Source organism: Lepidothrix coronata, unplaced genomic scaffold (genome assembly GCF_001604755.1).
Source record: "Lepidothrix coronata isolate B3197 unplaced genomic scaffold, Lepidothrix_coronata-1.0 Scaffold319, whole genome shotgun sequence".
Taxonomy (NCBI): domain Eukaryota; kingdom Metazoa; phylum Chordata; class Aves; order Passeriformes; family Pipridae; genus Lepidothrix; species Lepidothrix coronata.
In genome coordinates this window covers 132,384-150,827 of record NW_016690499.1, presented here as the reverse complement: position 1 = coordinate 150,827, position 18,444 = coordinate 132,384, and the positions used below count along the sequence as shown (strand labels likewise).

The 18,444-nt window shown below is 49.4% G+C and overlaps 2 protein-coding genes across 2 annotated transcripts; both read left to right on the top strand.

The window, feature by feature from the left end:
• The first annotated feature begins 1,291 nt into the window (after positions 1-1,291).
• Positions 1,292-12,661, top strand: DISP2 (dispatched RND transporter family member 2). The gene is made up of 8 exons (XM_017837975.1): positions 1,292-1,341; positions 3,610-3,639; positions 5,507-5,630; positions 6,394-6,509; positions 6,780-6,898; positions 7,529-7,626; positions 8,253-11,732; positions 11,820-12,661. The coding sequence occupies exons 2-7, from the start codon at positions 3,629-3,631 to the stop codon at positions 11,670-11,672; spliced, it is 3,888 nt and encodes a 1,295-aa protein (XP_017693464.1). The 5' UTR covers positions 1,292-1,341; positions 3,610-3,628; the 3' UTR covers positions 11,673-11,732; positions 11,820-12,661.
• Positions 12,662-13,871: 1,210 nt separating this feature from the next.
• KNSTRN (kinetochore localized astrin/SPAG5 binding protein) lies at positions 13,872-18,393 on the top strand. The gene is made up of 8 exons (XM_017838002.1): positions 13,872-13,984; positions 14,929-15,064; positions 15,186-15,242; positions 15,473-15,572; positions 16,879-16,993; positions 17,280-17,341; positions 17,465-17,539; positions 18,088-18,393. The coding sequence occupies exons 1-8, from the start codon at positions 13,921-13,923 to the stop codon at positions 18,217-18,219; spliced, it is 741 nt and encodes a 246-aa protein (XP_017693491.1). The 5' UTR covers positions 13,872-13,920; the 3' UTR covers positions 18,220-18,393.
• The last annotated feature ends 51 nt before the right edge of the window (positions 18,394-18,444 follow it).

Genomic DNA, 18,444 nt, shown 5'->3' with positions numbered 1-18,444 from the left:
TAGTCAAAGCAAAACCTCTCAGGCTCCATAAATCAAGAACTATAAGAATGCAATAATGTTTTAAATTCCGTGGAGAAAACAAAGTATATCTTGCAGAGACCTCATTATTTGGGAACTGGAGCCTCCAAGTGTTTTGTCTCAGTAAACTGAGTATCCTGAGGAAAGCCAAGTTTCAAAAGATCTTTAGAGATCCCTTCCTACAAGGCAAGACCCATTAATTCAGTTGCTATCATCCTCGGGACATCTGTGTACAAAATGTTCCTGAAGAGCCCAGTGGAGCCTGCAGGACATGGGAGCCATCAGGGAATGTGCCAGGCTGGAGGCTGAAGCCCCTGTTACAGTCACATGCACCGGGTTCACTGCTGGGCTGTGCCAGTGCCAGGGATGACTCACTCTCCTGCTGTCCCGACGTGGAGCAGCGCCAGTCCTTCTGCAGAGCAATCACACTAATTAATCCTCCCAGGAAGCACAGATAATTGAGTGGCTTCTTCACATGCAGATTCCTTTGGTTTGTGTCCCCAGGGCTCTGTAATCCCTCCATGGTCCCCGAGTTAAGACCCTGCCATTATCACCAGTCAGCGTGTTCTGCCCCCTCCACAGTGAAATGTCTTGGAGAATTGTTTGGGGGTATTACCCAATGTCCCAAACTTTTGGAGCAACACACACAAAGATGTGATGGATTCCAGGATTCTCCATCACCTGGGATCCCTGAGTGAGTCACGGATGTCTTTATAAAAAGCATAATGCAGCTCAGCCCTGAGGCTGGCTCAGTACAGCACACAGTGGGTGAGGTTTGACATTTGTGTTCCGTGGGAGGGCTGTGAAAGTCTCCAGCTCTCAGGATGCAGCCTTTCAGCCTCCCGCTCTTTTACCTTCCCTTCGTTTCTCTCACAGAGAAAAACAAAATACAGGACCTTGCCAGACCTGCCTTGCCACGCCAGAGATCGGGAACGCTGAGCTCAGCTACAGTGGCACTTCCTGGGAAAGGATCTGCCCAGTCCATCACTGCCCCGTCCCCGCATCCCCCAGGCTGGGGGGGGACACCCTGCCCTCCTCCAGCCACACGCTCGGGCCAGTCTCCACCCAGTCCAACGGCCAGGTGCCATCGAGCTCCCAGGACTTGCAGCAGCACCACCTGTACCAGCCCTGCAGCCAGGAGGAACCCCAGGGCAGCTACGGCCTGCCCTCGCTCCCTGGGCACGGCGAGAGGCCCGTGCTGTGCTCCCACCTTTCCAGCGGGGAGCCCGTGCCAGATTCCCACCACGAGGCCTCAGAAACGCCCTGGAAACAGTGGTCCCCCGGGCAGCGGCGGCCGGTGCAGCATCACGTTGTCACAGTCAGGTAAGAGGCACATGGAGAGAGGCTCCAAAAGGACCTCCCAGCCTAGGAAATGGGAAGCGGGAGGGGTGAGCAGGGTCTGAGTGAGGAGGCACCAAACATGGGTTTGCTCTTCAGCTGGGGGCAGCAGCTGCCCCAAAAGGCACAGAGGGATCCGGTCTGCTCTCCGCCTCTGCAGTGCGTGTACACAGAGCTGCCATTTCCACAGCAGGGACAGCAGGGATTTCCTTCTCAAGGCACTCGCTGGCTAAAGCCAAGGTCACTTGGCTGCTCCCAGGTCACGCAGCTGTGATTATGCCCATCTTCTGTGGCCTTTGTATTTTCTCCTGTCACACTCCAAGCCACCCAGTTGCCAATCCTTTATCTTGGCAGAGTGATAGGAGCAGAGTTCATTTGTTTTCCTGCCCCTGCGGAAGCTTCTGCCTGTGCTGGAAGGGAGCGGCCGCCGAGGGTAGGCGCTGGCTACAGCTGGGCAGTGAGAGATACAAAAGGGAGAAGATCAGCTGGTTTTGCAGGCTGGGAATCACCAAGGGTGTTGGCAGTGCCAGAATCGGGCAAACCTCATTTGTAAGCAGAGCTGGGACAACAGCCTGAGCTGGACCCTCTGCTCCTCCCAGCCAGCACCATCCTTCCCGTGTCCCTCCTGGAGTCCACTCTTGGCACTAGAGACCATGAGCCCTTTGCTGCAGCAGCCGTAGCCACTGAATCCTGACAAAAGATGGCACAGGATTCCTTCCTTGCCTGTATACAGCACTGCAGGCTTAGGCACAAAAGCCCTTTACAGTCTCATTTTCCAGCCATTAACAGAGGATTTAATTTGCTTGTTTGCAGTGTAGAGCAACTACAGTTGGAGCCTGGATCCTTTTCCTGGATCCTTTTTCGCTCACAGGCTATCAACAAAATTGCCAACCACGTCCTCCATAACAGGTTATTTAAGTAGGAAACACAGCTGGATTGCAAATCCCTGGCAGCATGTGCAGCACCAGCAGTCAGAAAAGTGATAACATAATAATGCCAGAATGGGGTTTTTAATCCAAGCAAATCTGCTTGAGGAGCTATTGTGAGGGAATTAGCACAGGATGGGCAGCGCGCTGCCGGGAAGAGACCTCGCTTTGATAATCTGGGGGGGATTTTGCTTCGCTCCTCTCTCTCTCTCCTGAATCTACAGAGCATTAGTGTGGTGAGGGAAACACAGTACACTTATTACACGAGTCACTGAGAGTGACTGTGCCACAGGGAACTCTGCTCCGCTGCTTTTCCATTTCTCCCACTCATAGCAAGGCCAGGAAGGAGGAGTTCCCTCAAGGTCACCAGTTGGCTGCTGGGATGGAGCAGGGCCATCTGTCCCACAAAGATGCCGGAGTGCAGCAGCACCTTCTCCCAGCTTAAGTAGGAGTGTGGGAGGAGGGTGAGAGGAGAAGGGAGCACTGGCTGTGGGAAGCTCGGCACAGCTACGGAGAGAGGTGGGAGCAGTTCTCTGGAAGCTGTGTTCAGCCCAAAGCCATTCCAGGCCAGGGAATGTTTCAAGGGGACATTTCAGTGGAGACAGAGAGCAGAACAAAAGGTCCTGCAGATATGTGACCCACTGAGGTGTAGCTTTTCTGTCAGAATGCCAGTGGAAAGCTTGTCCTCAGGGATTCATTAACAAACCTTAGATCCCCTGGGGAAGGCTTCTTTATTTCTTTCCTCAGAGCCCTACAAGTAGGAGTGACAAATGTTCCTGTGTGAATAAAATCCTGGTAAAATAATTTTAGCAGCTCCACTGGCCTTCTGCTCCTCTAGCCTGGAAAAATACTGTCTTTGGAGAGGCCTGGGAAACAAATGAGAGTCACCTTTGGGGAAAATCCTCACCGAGCTGAACAGGATTTAAAAGCTATCTATAAGCATTGCCAGCCCAACTCATGAGATTTAATAAAGAGGTTTGCTTATGTCAAGAAACAATTTAAGAATTCAGCAGGAAGGCACTTAAACCAGACAGATTTTCATGGATAAGAGCTGCACGGAGATTTCTATGGGATTGCACTGCTGATGTCCAATACACTCTGCGGGGTTTTCTTAGAGGGGCAAAATGAGGAGCCTACGTGGCTTCCCAGCCTTTTGGATAAAATGGGAGACAGAGGCTCTGTTATTCATTAAACTAATTCACACAGTGCCAGGCCTGTGTCAGCATTGGCTCAGGTTGGTGCTTACAGCCCTGCAAGGGTTAACCTGCTCAGACCAGTGCAGCACTATAATAAATGAACACATCTTTTTTTTTTTTCCTGTCTGCAGACACGACAAAGCTTTCAGGATGCCAAAAAGGTATGTTTAACAGCAAAAGCTTCCTGCCCTTCTACCCTGTGTGATCAGTGCTCTCCCACCCTGCTGTCAGAAAGCAGAGTGTTACTGGGGGTGACATCCTGCCAGGCCCAGCTCCAGAGGGGAGGTCAGTGCTCCTGGGGCTTCCCACTCCTTGGGAAAATCTCCATTTGCTCCTGAGATCAATTTAACCGGAATTAATGAACAGCAACGCTGTCTCAGTAGCTGTTCTTGGGCAGGTGCCTGGCTCTAACCCATACAGTAGCTTTGTAGATATATAGATATAATAATCCTATATATATGTGTGTGTATGTATATGTGTGTGTATATATATATATACATGTATGTATATTTATACACAATTAATCCAGTTTGTCCTACCAGATGAGCAATAAGGAGGAGAGCCCACCCACGAACTAAATTCATCTTCTCAAAAGACAGAGGATTTTAAATACATTTCTCCAAATTAAAACAATTTCATTGCTTTCTACTTCTGTTTAAAAGCTGATTTTGGTTTGGAAGATTTGGATAAGTATCTTCCATCATCAGACACTGGAACTGATTCCTTTTCTTTCTCTCTCCTTTTTTTCTGTTAATATGACATGGAAGCACCCAAAACAGCCTTCAGAAATTAGGTACTTTAATGCATAAAGGGTAATTTTTGTTCATTTTCAACAGCAAAGACTTCATCTATGAAAACAAATTTGATAAGGCAGTTGTAAATTGAAAAAAATACAAAAAAAAATCAAAAGTCATGTGAAAAGGTGTTTGAAGTGCTTGTGATGATTTCTAATGGTGAAATAGCTGCAGTGGAGTCAGAGGCAAGAGGAGCAAAAGAGCAGGCAAACAGGAACATTCCACCTCAAACAATGTTCATAAATATTTCACTTCCCTTCACAAATATTTGTGAATTTCAATACCTGAAACCCGGATATTTGTCAATTATTTATCGACAAAGAATTCCTCATATTTCAGAAATACATCAGAACACAGGACTGCCTAGAACCTGCCAAACCAGAGCAGGAACCCATTCTGCTATCTTACATCTCAACACGTATTTTTGAGGAAGACAAAAATCTTGATGCAGCAAAACCTGCACTGGTGAAAAAAACTGTGGGAGAGTAACTTCCATAGATCATCCTTTATGGGAGACAATTTGCACCAAAATAAAAATAGAGCTCGGATTGAAAATTTTACCCCAGCTCTTTCAGAATAAAAGTAACTGGAAAAAATAGTTTGACCAGAGGAAGCTGCTTCTCCGGAAGAGTCTTGATGGCATAGAAATGTCATTAAAAATGGGTGAAATGTCATTAAAATTATATATATTGTACTGAATATGTATGAATTTAGACCAGTGTCTAAATATATGAACGTAGACCAATGACAATGGACTTGCTTGGGGTATTTGCCTTCAGGGGACTCTTCAGAATAGCCCAAAGACTTCTCAGGGTCCCCAGGCTGGAAATCTGCAGCCCAAACTGTTGCAGCCACCAGCTGGCATTGCACAACAGGGGGGGGAAAAAGGAAGAAGCTCTTTTTAAATGCAATCTTTGAAGTTAAACATTTAAAGCTTCATTTTGCCCTAGGACACAAGAGCCTGGTTTTTATTATTTTGGATTGAAAAAGCAGGAAAATGCAGCGAGGCAAAATGTAATTACCCGAGTTAATTAGAGCGGCCTGCAGACATCCAGTTAGAGGTGTAATATGTTCATTAACAGCTGTACTAGAGCCCCCAAGCCTCGCAAGAAATGACTGCTTGAAGCAGAAACCCTGATTTTTTTTCCTTCCTGTTCCTAACGCCTCGTTGGTGGGACAGCAGGTCGGGTGCTGGTCTCTAACAGCTCGTGTTCTGTGCTCCTGTTGGTTGCAGTTACTCCCAGCTGGTGGCGGAGTGGCCGCTGGCCGTGCTGGGGCTGTGCTCGGTCACAGCCGTGCTCTGCACCGTCGCTGGGCTGCTCGTCGGGAACCTGCCTGACTTCTCAGAACCCTTAATGGTAAGTCCCTGCAGCTGATACCTCGACAGGGACATAAGGAAAATCCACGGCCAAGCCGGGATATCATCCCTCCGGGAGGAGCAGAATGTGTCAGTACCGCACAGCTGCCCCTCTGGCACGCAGGGAGAGCGCAGTCCGTGCCAGTGGCAGCCACCAGCCTATGCCTCAGCTGTGCTCTGCACTCCCACCAGTGCCCTCCCTCGGGGGTGGAGACACTGCCAGCACAAACTGGGACTGCTCCCTTTGCTCCCCTTCCACAGCTGGAAGGCTGGGGTCACCCCCAGGCTGGGCAGAGATTGGATGGAGGATCTGGCTTTGCTTCCTACAGCCTGTGCACGAGGCTCTTGAAACAGAGAGCCTGCCCTGTTCTGAGCACTACACACAGAGTCCTGTTTTCCATGCAGAATCCCACACTCCCTAAAGTCATCCCTGCCTCCAGTTAATGGAGGAATCCTGAAAAAATAAGATTACACTAGAGTTCATCCATGAAGTGGAAAATTAGTGCCATTTCTGTAAGGGACCATTACACTTGAAAAGGAGAAGAGTCAGGATATTGGGGAGAGAGAATTGTAGCCATTGTTGCAGGGAAGGGAAAAGGAAAGGAGACATATTTTTTCTCTCGTGTCTGGGATGCAGTAGTTCCAGGGGAAGTTGAATTTGTGTCTCTCTCCAAGACGCAGTAATACAGTTTCTGTGTCTCAGAGGAGGGCTAAGAACAGCTGAGTGAAGTGTGAGCAGTGACAAAGCCCTTTTCCTTGAGCAGGGATTTGAGCCACGAGACACTGACATTGGCAGGAAGCTCGTTGTGTGGAGGAATGTTGAGAGCCACACGGGCTACAAGAAGACCTTCTCCCTTTTTCCCTATGCCAAGAAGAAAAGGTATTTGGGTTTGGTTTGAGGGGGGTTGAGGGAGATGTTGACTGTAAAGGTACACATTCAATATTCCAAGATATCTATGTGAAGTATAATATATATCCTGCACTTAAAAGTGACCAGGACCCTGCAGAGTTTGAAGTCTGTATGCCTGCAAAGGATTTGGATTCCTTATTGCTGTGTGTGGCACCAGGCCCTCGTCAGTGAACGTGACTCACGGCCAGATGATCTCCAGTTAGTAGCAATAATTATTAACAATAATCTGCTCTTTGCTAGCTATGATGACCTTGGCATGGGCAGAGGCCAGAAGGCTGCTCAGGGAGAACAAGCAGCGAGGACACGGAGAATGGTGGAAACAAGCTACGGAGCAGATGGATTCTTCTGTGGTCCCCCAGGTGAGGGGAATGTCGACAGGGCTGTAAGTGCTGCACACCCAGAACCCAAGTGACGGAATTGTCAGAGTGTGGGACACGGGGAATACCCTGAAATGGCTCTAAGCAAGCAGTGTGCACAATTCCACATGGGAGAGCTCTGATAGCGCCCTCCCAGCACTTCAGAACTGAGTGGTCAGAAAAGGCTTGTTCAGAAATTCTGGAGAAGAATTGTTTCTCCTTCTTAACCCTTTGCCATACTTCTGGTTTTCCCTCTAGAAATATCCCTTAAAAGCACATGTTAAAGGACTAATGTTTTTACCACATCAAAAGTGAATCCTCTGAAAACACAGCGCATGCTCCCCTCCCTCTCTGCTCCCACTCCCTCTCTGTTCCTTCTTTTCCTCTTGAAAAATGTAAATGGCAGATGGGCAAGGAGCAGAGCTGAGGTCACACGAGACAGATGCTACCACTCACTGCTGTCTTGTGACCTGTGTCCCTGCAGGGAGCCCTCCAGAGCAGTCCTGTGGACACTGAGATACACACAGATACTTTGCTTTTTCCATGAACAGAGAGTCTACTCCAAACAGCCTGGCTGATTAATTTTCATTAGCTAATCATTTTCTTTAATATTTTTTTTCTTCTTTATTTCAGAAAAGAGCTATTCCCAGCTGGTATTTATGTCCACAACTGCTGGGAGCTTATGGAACTTGCAAGCTATTCAGTCCATGTGTCAAATGGAACAAGACAAGGTCAGTGATGGCAGCAAGAACACATGTACAGGCTGTCTCTTTTCTGACTGCCACAATTTTTGATGTCTAGCTGAGAGGATGCCAGACAGAAAGAACGTGAGCTACACAACAGGTTTCACCTGGAGGATTCCAAAGCATTTCATCTCCTTGGCAATACAGGGATGATCCCACCTGCCAGTTGCAAATTAAACAAGAATAAACGGACACTGAACAAGAGCTGGTCTGGAAGCCAAAGGTGTTCCTCAGAAGCTGCTGAGGATTTTGGGCAGCAGAACCTAATTATGGAAATGGAACTATCAGCTTGGACACTGGCAGCAAGTTTTAAAAGCGGGAGTTCTAATGGGATTAGTTGCATTTGCCATAGGAGCCAAATTTTAAAATCTGTGGTTATAAAACATAAATAATGGACAGGGTTTAATTTTTGGAAAAGGCAAATGGTGTTTGGGATTTGTCTTCAGGAGGATGGCAAGGGATGGCTGGTACACCTGGGGGGAAAAGGAAAGGGGAAAGGAGAAAGGGGAAAAGGGGAAAGAGGAGGATAGGACAGAAGAAGGAGTAGGGAGGATTACTGCAGGGAACAAGGAACACACTGGAGTCTGCCCTGATGCCCCTGGTCTGTTTTCCAGATCCGCTCCCACGTGCATTTTCGAGACCTCTGCCAGCGCACAGAAGCCAACGAATGCTGCCCGAGCTGGTCCCTGGGGAACTACATCGCTGTCCTGTACAACAGGTCCTCATGCCTGGAGATAACCCAGGGAGACATCTCCCACACCCTGGCCCTGCTCCGTGCCTGTGCTCCAGACTACCACAGAGGTGTCCTCACCCCGTCCTGCATAGGCCCTGCGGCCGTCAGACAGAAACACTCCCAGTGTGCCCAAGTCCCAGAAAAATGTACCCGCTTCAATGCCATCTACCAACTGCTTCACTTCCTGGTCGACAGGGACTTTCTCAGTCCCCAGACGATGGAGTACCAAGTGCCCTCTCTCAAATACAGCCTGCTCTTCCTGCCTACAAGAAAAGGTGCATCGATGATGGGGATCTACTTAGACAACCTTGAAACCTGGGATCTGTTTGATAACTACACCTCTATCACTGGAATGGACCTGGGCCTTAAACAGAAACTGTTCCATCACTACCTTTTACTGGATACTAAGTATCCAGTACTTGCAATATTAGCTATTTTTCTAAGCATTTCTTTTTATTTACGCTCAGTCTTTATTACCTTGATGGTCCTGCTTGCTGTTGTCAGTTCTTTGATGATCTCCTACTTCTTGTACAAGGTGGCCTTCAGATTCACCTACTTCCCTTTTGTGAACCTGACAGCAGTCATCGTTCTCAGCAGCATTTGTGCCAACCACACCTTTGTCTTCTTCGACCTGTGGAACCTCAGCAAGAGCCAGAACCCTTCGGCCGGGCTCGCTCAGTGGGTGAGCCAAACCATGCACCACTTTGCGTATCTCATGCTGGCCTCGTGCTTCACGACGGGCGCCGCCTTCTACGCCAGCTACATCAGCAACATCACAGCCATCCGCTGCTTCGCCGTCTACATGGGCACCTCGGTGCTGGTGAACCTGCTGTTCATGCTGACCTGGCTGCCCTCCTCGGCCGTGCTCTACGAGCGCTACGTCGCAACCGCCTGCGTTTACAAGCCAGAAGCCTACTGGAACAACAGTGGCCACAAGAGAGTCGCTCTCTCCCTCCATTACATCCTCAGGGGGCTCCAGAACACGCTGTCTGAAACCTCCAAGCTGCTCTTTGAAAAGCTCCTGCCTTGCGGCGTCATCAAGTTTCGGTACATCTGGATCTGCTGGTTTGCTGCCTTAGCCATTGGAGGTGCCTACATTTCCTGCTCCAACCCCAAACTCAAGCTCCCTACCCTGGAGACATCATCTGTCCAGGTGTTCAGGCTGAGCCACCCCTTTGAGAGGTACGACTCCGAGTACTGCCACCAGTTCATGTTTGAGAGGCTGGAGCACGGAGAAGGGCAGCGTATGCCCGTCACCATAGTCTGGGGCATTCTGCCTGTGGACAACGGGGACCATTTCAACCCAAAAAGCAACGGCACTCTAGTGAAAGACACCACCTTCACAATCCAAACCCCCGATGCCCAGAAGTGGCTCCTCGAATTCTGCCAAAAAGTGAAGAACAAAACATTCTATTACCCTGACACAGAGCAAAAGTCCACTGTGTGCTTCATGGAGGAGTTCCTCAGGTGGATGGACAGCCGCCAGTGCTCCCAGCGAGACCACAGCTTCAACCTTTGCTGTAACCACTTCTCTTTCCCTTACAGAAGCGAAGTCTTCGTGCACTGCATCAAAATGATGCTCCTGGAAGAGGGCAGGGAAGGGGCAGAAACGTATGACATGGGCCTCAGGTTTGATGAGGAGGGAAATCTCACTGCCTTAGTGCTGCAGTTTCAAACTGTTTACCACTATAGCTTCAACTACAGCAAATCCAAACAATTTTACGAGGAAATCAGCCTCTGGGTAACAGAGGAAATGAAAACTGCCCCTGTGGGGCTTCAGAACGGATGGTTTACCAGTAAACTAGAGCTGTACAACCTGCAGGACAGCCTCAGCACAGAAACCATGGTGGTCATGGGGCTCTCCATAGCGGTTTCCTTCGTGGTGCTGCTGCTCACTACCTGGAACGTCCTCCTTAGTGTTTTCTCTGTCACTGCCATCGCGGGCACCGTCCTGGTCACCATTGGCCTTTTGGTCCTCTTGGAGTGGCAGCTCAATGCAGTGGAGTCTCTCTTCATTTCGGCTGCAGTAGGTCTCTCTGTTGACTTCACCGTCAACTACTGCATCTCCTACCACCTGTGCCCCCATTCCGACCGCCTGAGCCGAGTGGCCTTTTCCCTGAAGCAGATGAGCTGTGCCACGGCCATGGCAGCTTCCGCTCTCTTCTCTGCAGGGGTCATCATGTTGCCTGCCACGGTCCTGGCGTACAGGAAGCTGGGGATATTCGTCATGATGATCAATTGTATCAGCTGTGGGTTCGCCAGCTTCTTCTTCCAGTCGCTCTGCTGCTTCTTCGGCCCGGAGAAGAACTGTGGGCAGATCCTCTGGCCTTGTGCCCACACCATGAAAGACTACACCGATGACTCCGGGCTGAACGGAAACTTTGCCTGCGGGGGCAGCGAGAAGCAAAACCGGCTGCGGAAGGTCCAGGAGGCCAACACTGCAAATGAGCAATACGAGCTCCAGCCCTTGTCCAGGAAACTCAGCGACAGTTTTGACAACAGCACTTCCACGAGCAAGCTGTCTAACCGGCCTTCTGTGCTCTCTGAAGACACACAAGTTGAAGACAACAGATGCCCCCGAGGGGGAACGCACCCCTCCCTGGACAGAGAGAGACAGAGCCTGCAGGAGACCCTCGGAGACCAGCAGGTCGGCCTGTGCCAGTGTCCCGCCCTGCAAACTTCCTCTCCTTACAAGCACAGCACCTCGGAAGCAGAAATTCACAGGGAGAGACTCTGCCGAGATTGTCGCTGTCAAAAGTACGGTCTGAAAGCGTGGGACGGGTCTGGGCTGGACCACACCCAGCCGGCTGGCACGGAAGAAGACGGGCAGCTCAATAAATCCCAATGTTCCAGCGACACTGCCCAGCAGCAGCCAGACTATACCTCAGAGCGCAGCCCCCTCCCTGCTGCTGACATCTACAAAATTCACAGATGCCTTTGTTCCCTCGGCAGCTCCTTTGACATGCTCAACATCTCCAGCGAGACGTCCATCAGTGATTTCGAGCAGGGCCTAAAGCTTGCTGAGTCAGCCAGCTCCTGTCCCGATGCCTTGGAGCTGTCTGACTCCTACGGTAACGCGGAGAGAGGTTACCTGAACGGCAAGAGAGATACCCTGCGGCTGGACCTGAGGGAGACTGTCTTTGATGTCTCTCCAGCAGCGTCACAGCAGAACAGCTCCTCGTGGAAAAATCGGTTTGGACTGGGGAGCGAGGGGCCGGTCGTGTTACCCAACAGCCAACCAGACATGCCCGATGTTTGGATCAAACGATCCAGCGCACAAAGCTCTGGCTACAACAGCTGAAACCTGGCAGAGAGCAAAGCTGCTGCTGGGGAACGGGCAAGTCCAAATCTCCTTGGAACTGTAAATATCAGTTTTTTCCTCCCACCTCTCCCAGAGCTGAGACTATTTCTTAGTATTTCAGCTGCGCAAACACCTGTGTTTCCACAGAACCAGCAGATCTGATGCTAGTGAGAGGATGACAGAGCAATTCTCACGGAGTACAAGCCTCTGACCCTCCAGTGTCTGGTGCCATGTTACAGCTGTTCTGCAGGACTTATCGAGTAAACCTGGTTTGCCATTTCCTACAAGGTGAATAGATTTTGGTTTCTTGTCAAAGTCACAGAGGAGAGAAATAATGAGGTGAAGCTCAAGGTATTTAAGGACAGAGAAAGAGAGCTCATGTTAAAAAAAAAAAATAATCCAAAACTAAACTACTGGCAATCTAGATATTGTAAAGTGTACGGTTAATTAAAGAAAAGAAAGTCTTTCATTTTCTACTTTATGCAAAGCCCAGGTTCACAGACCTCATCAAAATAACTCAAATATTACAAAAAATCCCCTCGAGGCTTCTGAGTTGACACAGCCTCCTCCTGATCATGGAGGGGCTGCAGAATCCAGCCCAAATCTATTTCCAGTAACAACTTCAATTCGTTTTATCTGAAGGAATTCTAGTACTGCCAAAGATTTTCAGTGCGAATTTCCCCCTTGAGAAAAGAGTGCTCGTCCCCTCTGTGATTCGGGTGCTTTCTATGTCCTCCTCACAGCCTGTTCCCACTCAAGGCATTCCCCACAAACACGCAACTTTTTAAAATTCACATATCTAGTGAATCTTGAATTTTACTTTTTTTTTCCCTCTACCAGAAAACAAACAGGAAAACAAACACTTCCTAACCTCTGTCTGTTGAAGAGTAAAACATTCTCTAAACAGGTTGACATAAAATAAATGTTTATGACAAACTTTCCTAAATCTGTGTGATGCTTCATTTTCACCAAGAACACTGGGGTTATTTTCTTCACCTTTTAAGTGCCTAATATATTTTCCAAAGGAAAGTATACACCTTAAAAATACTTACTCCTTCTGACACCCACAAGTTGCCCCTGCTCTGTAGGAGACAGGCAGTGATTGCCTGATAGCCATTAGGGCTATGATCTTTTAAAGCTGATAGTAAACATGCCAGTTTTGGTTTTGTATTTTGTTTATATTTCAGTTTCACGTTTTTATAGTGAAATTGTCGGGGGGTTGTGTTCAGGAGGGTGTTCGGGCAGCCAGAACTGCCCTCAGACTGCAGCCCCCTCCTCACGGAGCTGTTCCCGCTGCTCTCTGGAGGGATTTCCCACCCGTTATGAAAACCATGTTGGAGAACACTGCAAGTATGTCTTTTAAGTCGGGAAACATTTGATACAAATGCATTCTTTCACCTTACAGCACTGGAGGGCAATTTTAGTACCTCACACCCAAGCTTATTTCCAGGTGGCAGCACCAGCGCCCTCGCGGCTCTGGCGTGTCCACATCCCCTCGACGGCCACAAAGCCCTCGATGCTCGAGTGCCCAAACCAGAGGGTGAGGTAGCAGGAGGCAGGAGAGGAAGGAAGGACGGAACTGTGCTCCAGCTTTCCCTGAGGGAAAGAGCCTCGCACGGGGCTGGGGGACCCGCCGTGGCTGCGGCGCCTTCCCTGAGGGAGAGGGCACCATGCTTCCCATTGCTGTCCGGAGGGATTTCCCACGCATTATAAAAACCACCTTGGAAAGCACCGCAAATGTCTCTTAAGTCGAGAAACATTTTCTACAGATGCCTCCTTTCACCTCACAGCATTGCAGGGCGATTTCAGTACCTCACACGGAAGAGTCAGCACCGGCGCCCTCAGTGCCCTGATGCCTTCGCGTCCACGCAGTCCACTCGAACCCCCGCACAGCTCGGGATTCTCCCGGCCTCGAGTGCCCAAAGTAGAGGGCGAGGCAGCAGGAGGCAGCGAACGAAGGGAAGAATTAGCGCTCGGGCTGTTCCCCGCAGGGAAGGAGCCTCGCAGGGGGCCAAAGAACCCTTCGCTGAGGGCGGGGGCGCGCGACGTAAAAAAGGGCGCGAAACGGAGGGCGGGGGCGCGCGCCGCTCCCGCCTCGCGCCCCCTCAGCGGCGCCCCGCGCCGCGCGCCCCAACGGCCACGCGCCCTCCCGCTCCCCCTCCCCCGCGCATGCGCGGGGCCGCCCAACGGTCGCGGCGCGCGCGGTTCCGAGGGCGGCGGCGGCGGCGGCTGAGGGGGAGCGGCCGCTATGGACGGGGAGCCCTCCCGCATCCCCGTGTACGGCGGCACACACCGCCCCGCGCCGCCCGCAGGTACGTGCCGGGCACCGCGGGGGCACCGGCGGGCACGGCCCGGAGGGGGGGTAGGGGTTAGGCCGGGGGACGGGGCGGTGGGCGGCACGCCAGACCTCCGTGGAGCTGCGGCTCTGCCTGCCCCGTGATGGCTGCTCCAAAATCTAGCGATAAGCTTTTTTCACCGCTGTTCTGCCCGTCTTTAGCACATAGGTTAACGCTTTTTGGCTTTCCCGCCGTGTGTGTTCCCCGCCCGCTGAAGGCGGCGGCCCGTGCATGTGAAAGATGCTCCCTCCAGTCTCTTGCTTTTATAAATCTTTTAATGCTATTTAGGGACTTCAGGAACGTGAGACACCCGGGCTTAGCGTTAAAGTCAAGGGAGCTGGGCTGTATCGATGGAAACTGCGTGTAAATGTGCTCGTGGATGTGTTATTGGGAATATACTGAAATTCGGGGAGAAAACAAACCAACTGTGTGAACCAAGCTTATACACTCAAGCAGCTGCAATTTAAGAGAAGTAAACCACGTAGAAAGCTAGTTCTCTGTAATGCTATTTTAGTAGCTATCTGCTCATAATGAACTGGAGTATGAAGATCTCTGAACAGAGTTTTGAGTGGGCTGTGTTTGTTTTGCTTCCAGCGTTGAACTGCATTGCTTGCAACCCTGTGGCATGTTGAATGATGTATGAGACTTGTATTATCACATCTATATTATCACTTTCACCCTTTCTCTCATTCATTCAAGCCTGGTAATTATGTTTTAACGCTGTCTATACTGACCTATCTGTGGCTTGTTCTGAACACTTAATCCTGGGTAAAGTTTGAAGGCTGCTCTTAGTTGTTTCTACCTTAAAGTCTCTATTTGAGCCAAATATAACTTTGATTTTCCTCAAACTGAAGGTTTGAGAGACCCTAAGGAGGTCTTTTCCAGACTGGAGTGTTTTCACTGGTGTGATTTTCTTGCAGAAACACAAGTGACCTTTCCTTCAAAGAAAGGTCACTGCACCACCAAAGCATCAGAGACAGAGTTCAGCAAGGATCCCAACTTTAACTTTGTCTCAAACCTTCCAGCGGATGGTGTCTTCAAGGCTGGGAACCAAGGGTAAATAAAAGCAAAATCTCGATGGATTTCTTTGGCAGATGTCCCAGAGATGGCTTATTTTTGCAGACTTTGTCAGACTAACAGACTTGATCTGCTAACTGTATTTTATCCGTCTTTTAAGGTTGCCGAAATCTGCCAAGAAAGGGGAGCAGTTTTCCAGGAAGACAGCGACAAGAGGGTGCGTTTCCTCCCCTCTCTGTGAGCTGCCCTCATGCCGTGGGGTGTAACCCATGGAGGGTTACAACGAGCTCTCACCCACGTGCAGCTTTTCTGCCAAGTTTGCTGGTCAAATCTGTTGGTCAGGAGCAAAAGCAAATACTGCTGAAAAGGGCACGTTTGTGTAAGCAAAAGAAGGTGTGCAAAACTGGTCCTTTTTTGCCCCTAAATCTTTGCTTTTTGACTCTGCAGTGCTCTCAACAGATACAAAGTAGAAGCAGAGCTGAAAAGCAAGAATCAGCTGTTGGAAACAGCCAATAAACAGCTACATTCCAGACTAACAGGAGCACAGGTAAGGAAAGCGGGAAAGATGAATAAATCATTGAATAATTCTTATATCCCTACAGGGTCATGTTAAGGATTGTCTTGCTCATTTTCCTGCCTCCATCACAAGTCAGTTGAGTTTGGGTGGGCTGGGCTTTCTCCTCTGGCACCCGTGGTATCTGCCAGAAGCTAGGAATCAGCAGAGGTGCCTTGCAGTGGAAAATGCATCTAGCTCCCTGTGATATGTTACTAGAGCTCTAATTCCAGTTCAGACTCACTGTGGGAGAATATTTCAAGTTCACAGCTAGACACTTGTATGGAATTTTATTAGAACAGCCTTGATATTGCCAGGTGCTTCCTCACTACAGCCAGAGGAACTGTAAATAATCACTTAGTTGCCTAATCTTTTTGTGTCTTTGTATTCCTCTGCAAGTTTTTTTCCCCATCTGCTCGGCACTGGGGAGGCCAAACTGGGAATATTTTGTCTGGTTCTGGGCTCCTAGTACAAAAGAGACATGGATGCAATGGAGAGGGTCCAGCAAAGGGCCACAGAGATGATTAAGTGACTGGAGGAAAGGCTGAGAGAGCTGGGACTGTCCAGGGGATTCTGTTTCAAGCAGATTTGACTTTCTGGAATCAAGTTTAGATTTGAAATTGGAAGTTTCGCCATTACAGTTCACTTTAGGACACATTTAGCACCATTTCTGTCACTCACAGGAGGCCCCCCCGGCAACCCCTGGCTGTAAAATCTCACTTTATTTCCTAGTTCTCAATCTGTGAGATGATCCTTCCTCATATCTCACAGCTTGATTTCCTTAAGAGCCTCTGAGACCTCCCATGAAGTGTCCCAGAAGCTTTTGACACTGTCAGCTGGATCATCCTTATGCACGTGCTTATTGATTTCTTGGAGAATTGCATTCAGCTTGGGAGGTTGATCAGCTTGTCCAATTGCCTGGTGATACCTGGATTGTGTAGGGAATAATGCCATGGCTTAAAAAAAATATGATCCCCTTTTCTTCTGAATGTTTACATGCTCCTCAATGGACGAATTATTTATATAAATGAGGGAGCAGAAGAGAAGATCCAGGACTGCCTAAGAGGAATTTCTCTTAGGATCAAATTTTGCTAGTAATTGGTGTGACGTGGGGATGTGGTAGATGTGTTTAATCCTGTCAGGAAGCAGGAGCAAGGGTGTGCAGCACCTGATCTGCTGTGGTGGTGGAGACAAAAGGGCCAGAGCAGCACTTGTTAAACTGTCCATGTCAGTACTGCTGACCAAGGACAAGGACATCTCCTTGGAAACTTGCTTCCCTCACAACCTGTGTTCATGGCAGAGCACTGTCAAGGAGTTAAAGGAGAAGAATGACAGCCTGGGCCAAGAAGTTGAGAAGCTCAAGAAGTTTCAGGAGACTTGCATGGTGATTTTAGAGAGCAGGAACATTGATCCTGGTAAGGACTCTGTGCTTCACTCACATCCTGGTACTCATTCTTCAGAATGTTTTCTTCATTCTCCTGTTGCATTAGATATTTGGGCTGTGTTCCTTGTTAAAGGAATGCTGATGGAACTCCGTGCCTTTTGTGGCTTAAGAGAAAAAAGCTGCTTCCTGCAGTAGGCCTTGTCCTGGATAAACTAACTTAGTTGTTCTTGCTGTAGAAAGTTACTTTGAAAGGCTGTTTGTTCTTACAAACACAAAATCTGTGTATTAGAGGTTCTCTAATGCGTCTCCTAAATTAGTTACAGGCAGCAACATTTTGGAGCAGGAAAAGGAGACCCAGGAATGCCAGAAACAGACAATGGTAAGAAAGGTCTGAAATGGGCTTTGAGGGGTCTGTGTGTCTCTGCCCTTCCCTCCTGATGCTGAAACATCTACTGGGACTCACATTTGTTTGCATTATATTAAAAATTATTTTCCTCTTCAGCTGTTAACTGAGAAGCTCATAGAAGAGCTGAGGCTGTTTAACCAAACCTTGGCAGAAGAGAAGGAGGTGCATCAGGTGAGACTGTCACTGACTCAACCAGGCAACGAGCAGTAGGTGCTCAGCGAGGTTATTTTGCTCCTCTTTTCTCCACATGAACTAGATGAAAACCTGTAGTATTCATTTTTTGATATAAATGCTACTCCTCTTCTAAATAGAGGAAGCTGCCAGTGTGGTTGTTACTCTGGAATTCAGAGGACCTGATATAACTTGGAAGCTGTTGCAGAGCAGTGACCTTGGGTAGTCTCTCAGGAACTGAGAAGGGTGCAAGCACAAGTGGCTTCAATACTTTTCTATACACAGACCAAAATAGTCATTGAATTACATCTCTACAGTCCTTGGGAAGAGACTTAACAGCTACTTCATTGATTAGCTCTTACATGAAACTTGCTAAATTTTGGTTGCAGGTAAATTGACATTTTCCTCCAGCAACCGAGGAAAAGAATGCCACACTAAGCCTAGTTTAGGGGGAAGGGCTCAGATCTTTGGCTGGAGCTCCTTTAGGATGTGGTTTTGCTGTTCCTTCCTCTGGTGTTGGTAACACAGGGTGTGCACTGACTCCACAGGCAGGGATGGACATGTGGAAATCAGCAGAGGAGGAGAGCCAGCAGTCCCTGGAGAACCATTCCTCCTTCCAAGCAGAAATCGAGGAACACACAGCAACACTCAATGAGCTGGAGCACCTCCTGGCGATGTGAGGCATGAGGACGGACTGGACTGGGGTTCTGGGGGTTGTGTTTGCTGTTGTACCCCTGTTTCGGTGGTCCCTGCCCCGCGGCGGGGCCGCAGCAGCCGCGATGGCTGGATTCCCGGTGTGTCCCGTCGGTGCTTTGCTCCATTAAAGGTGCAGGACTGTCCTCCGGCCCCTCCCGGGCGGGGAGCGGGGCGGGGCCGCGCGTGCGCGCGGGGTCGCGGCGGGGAGC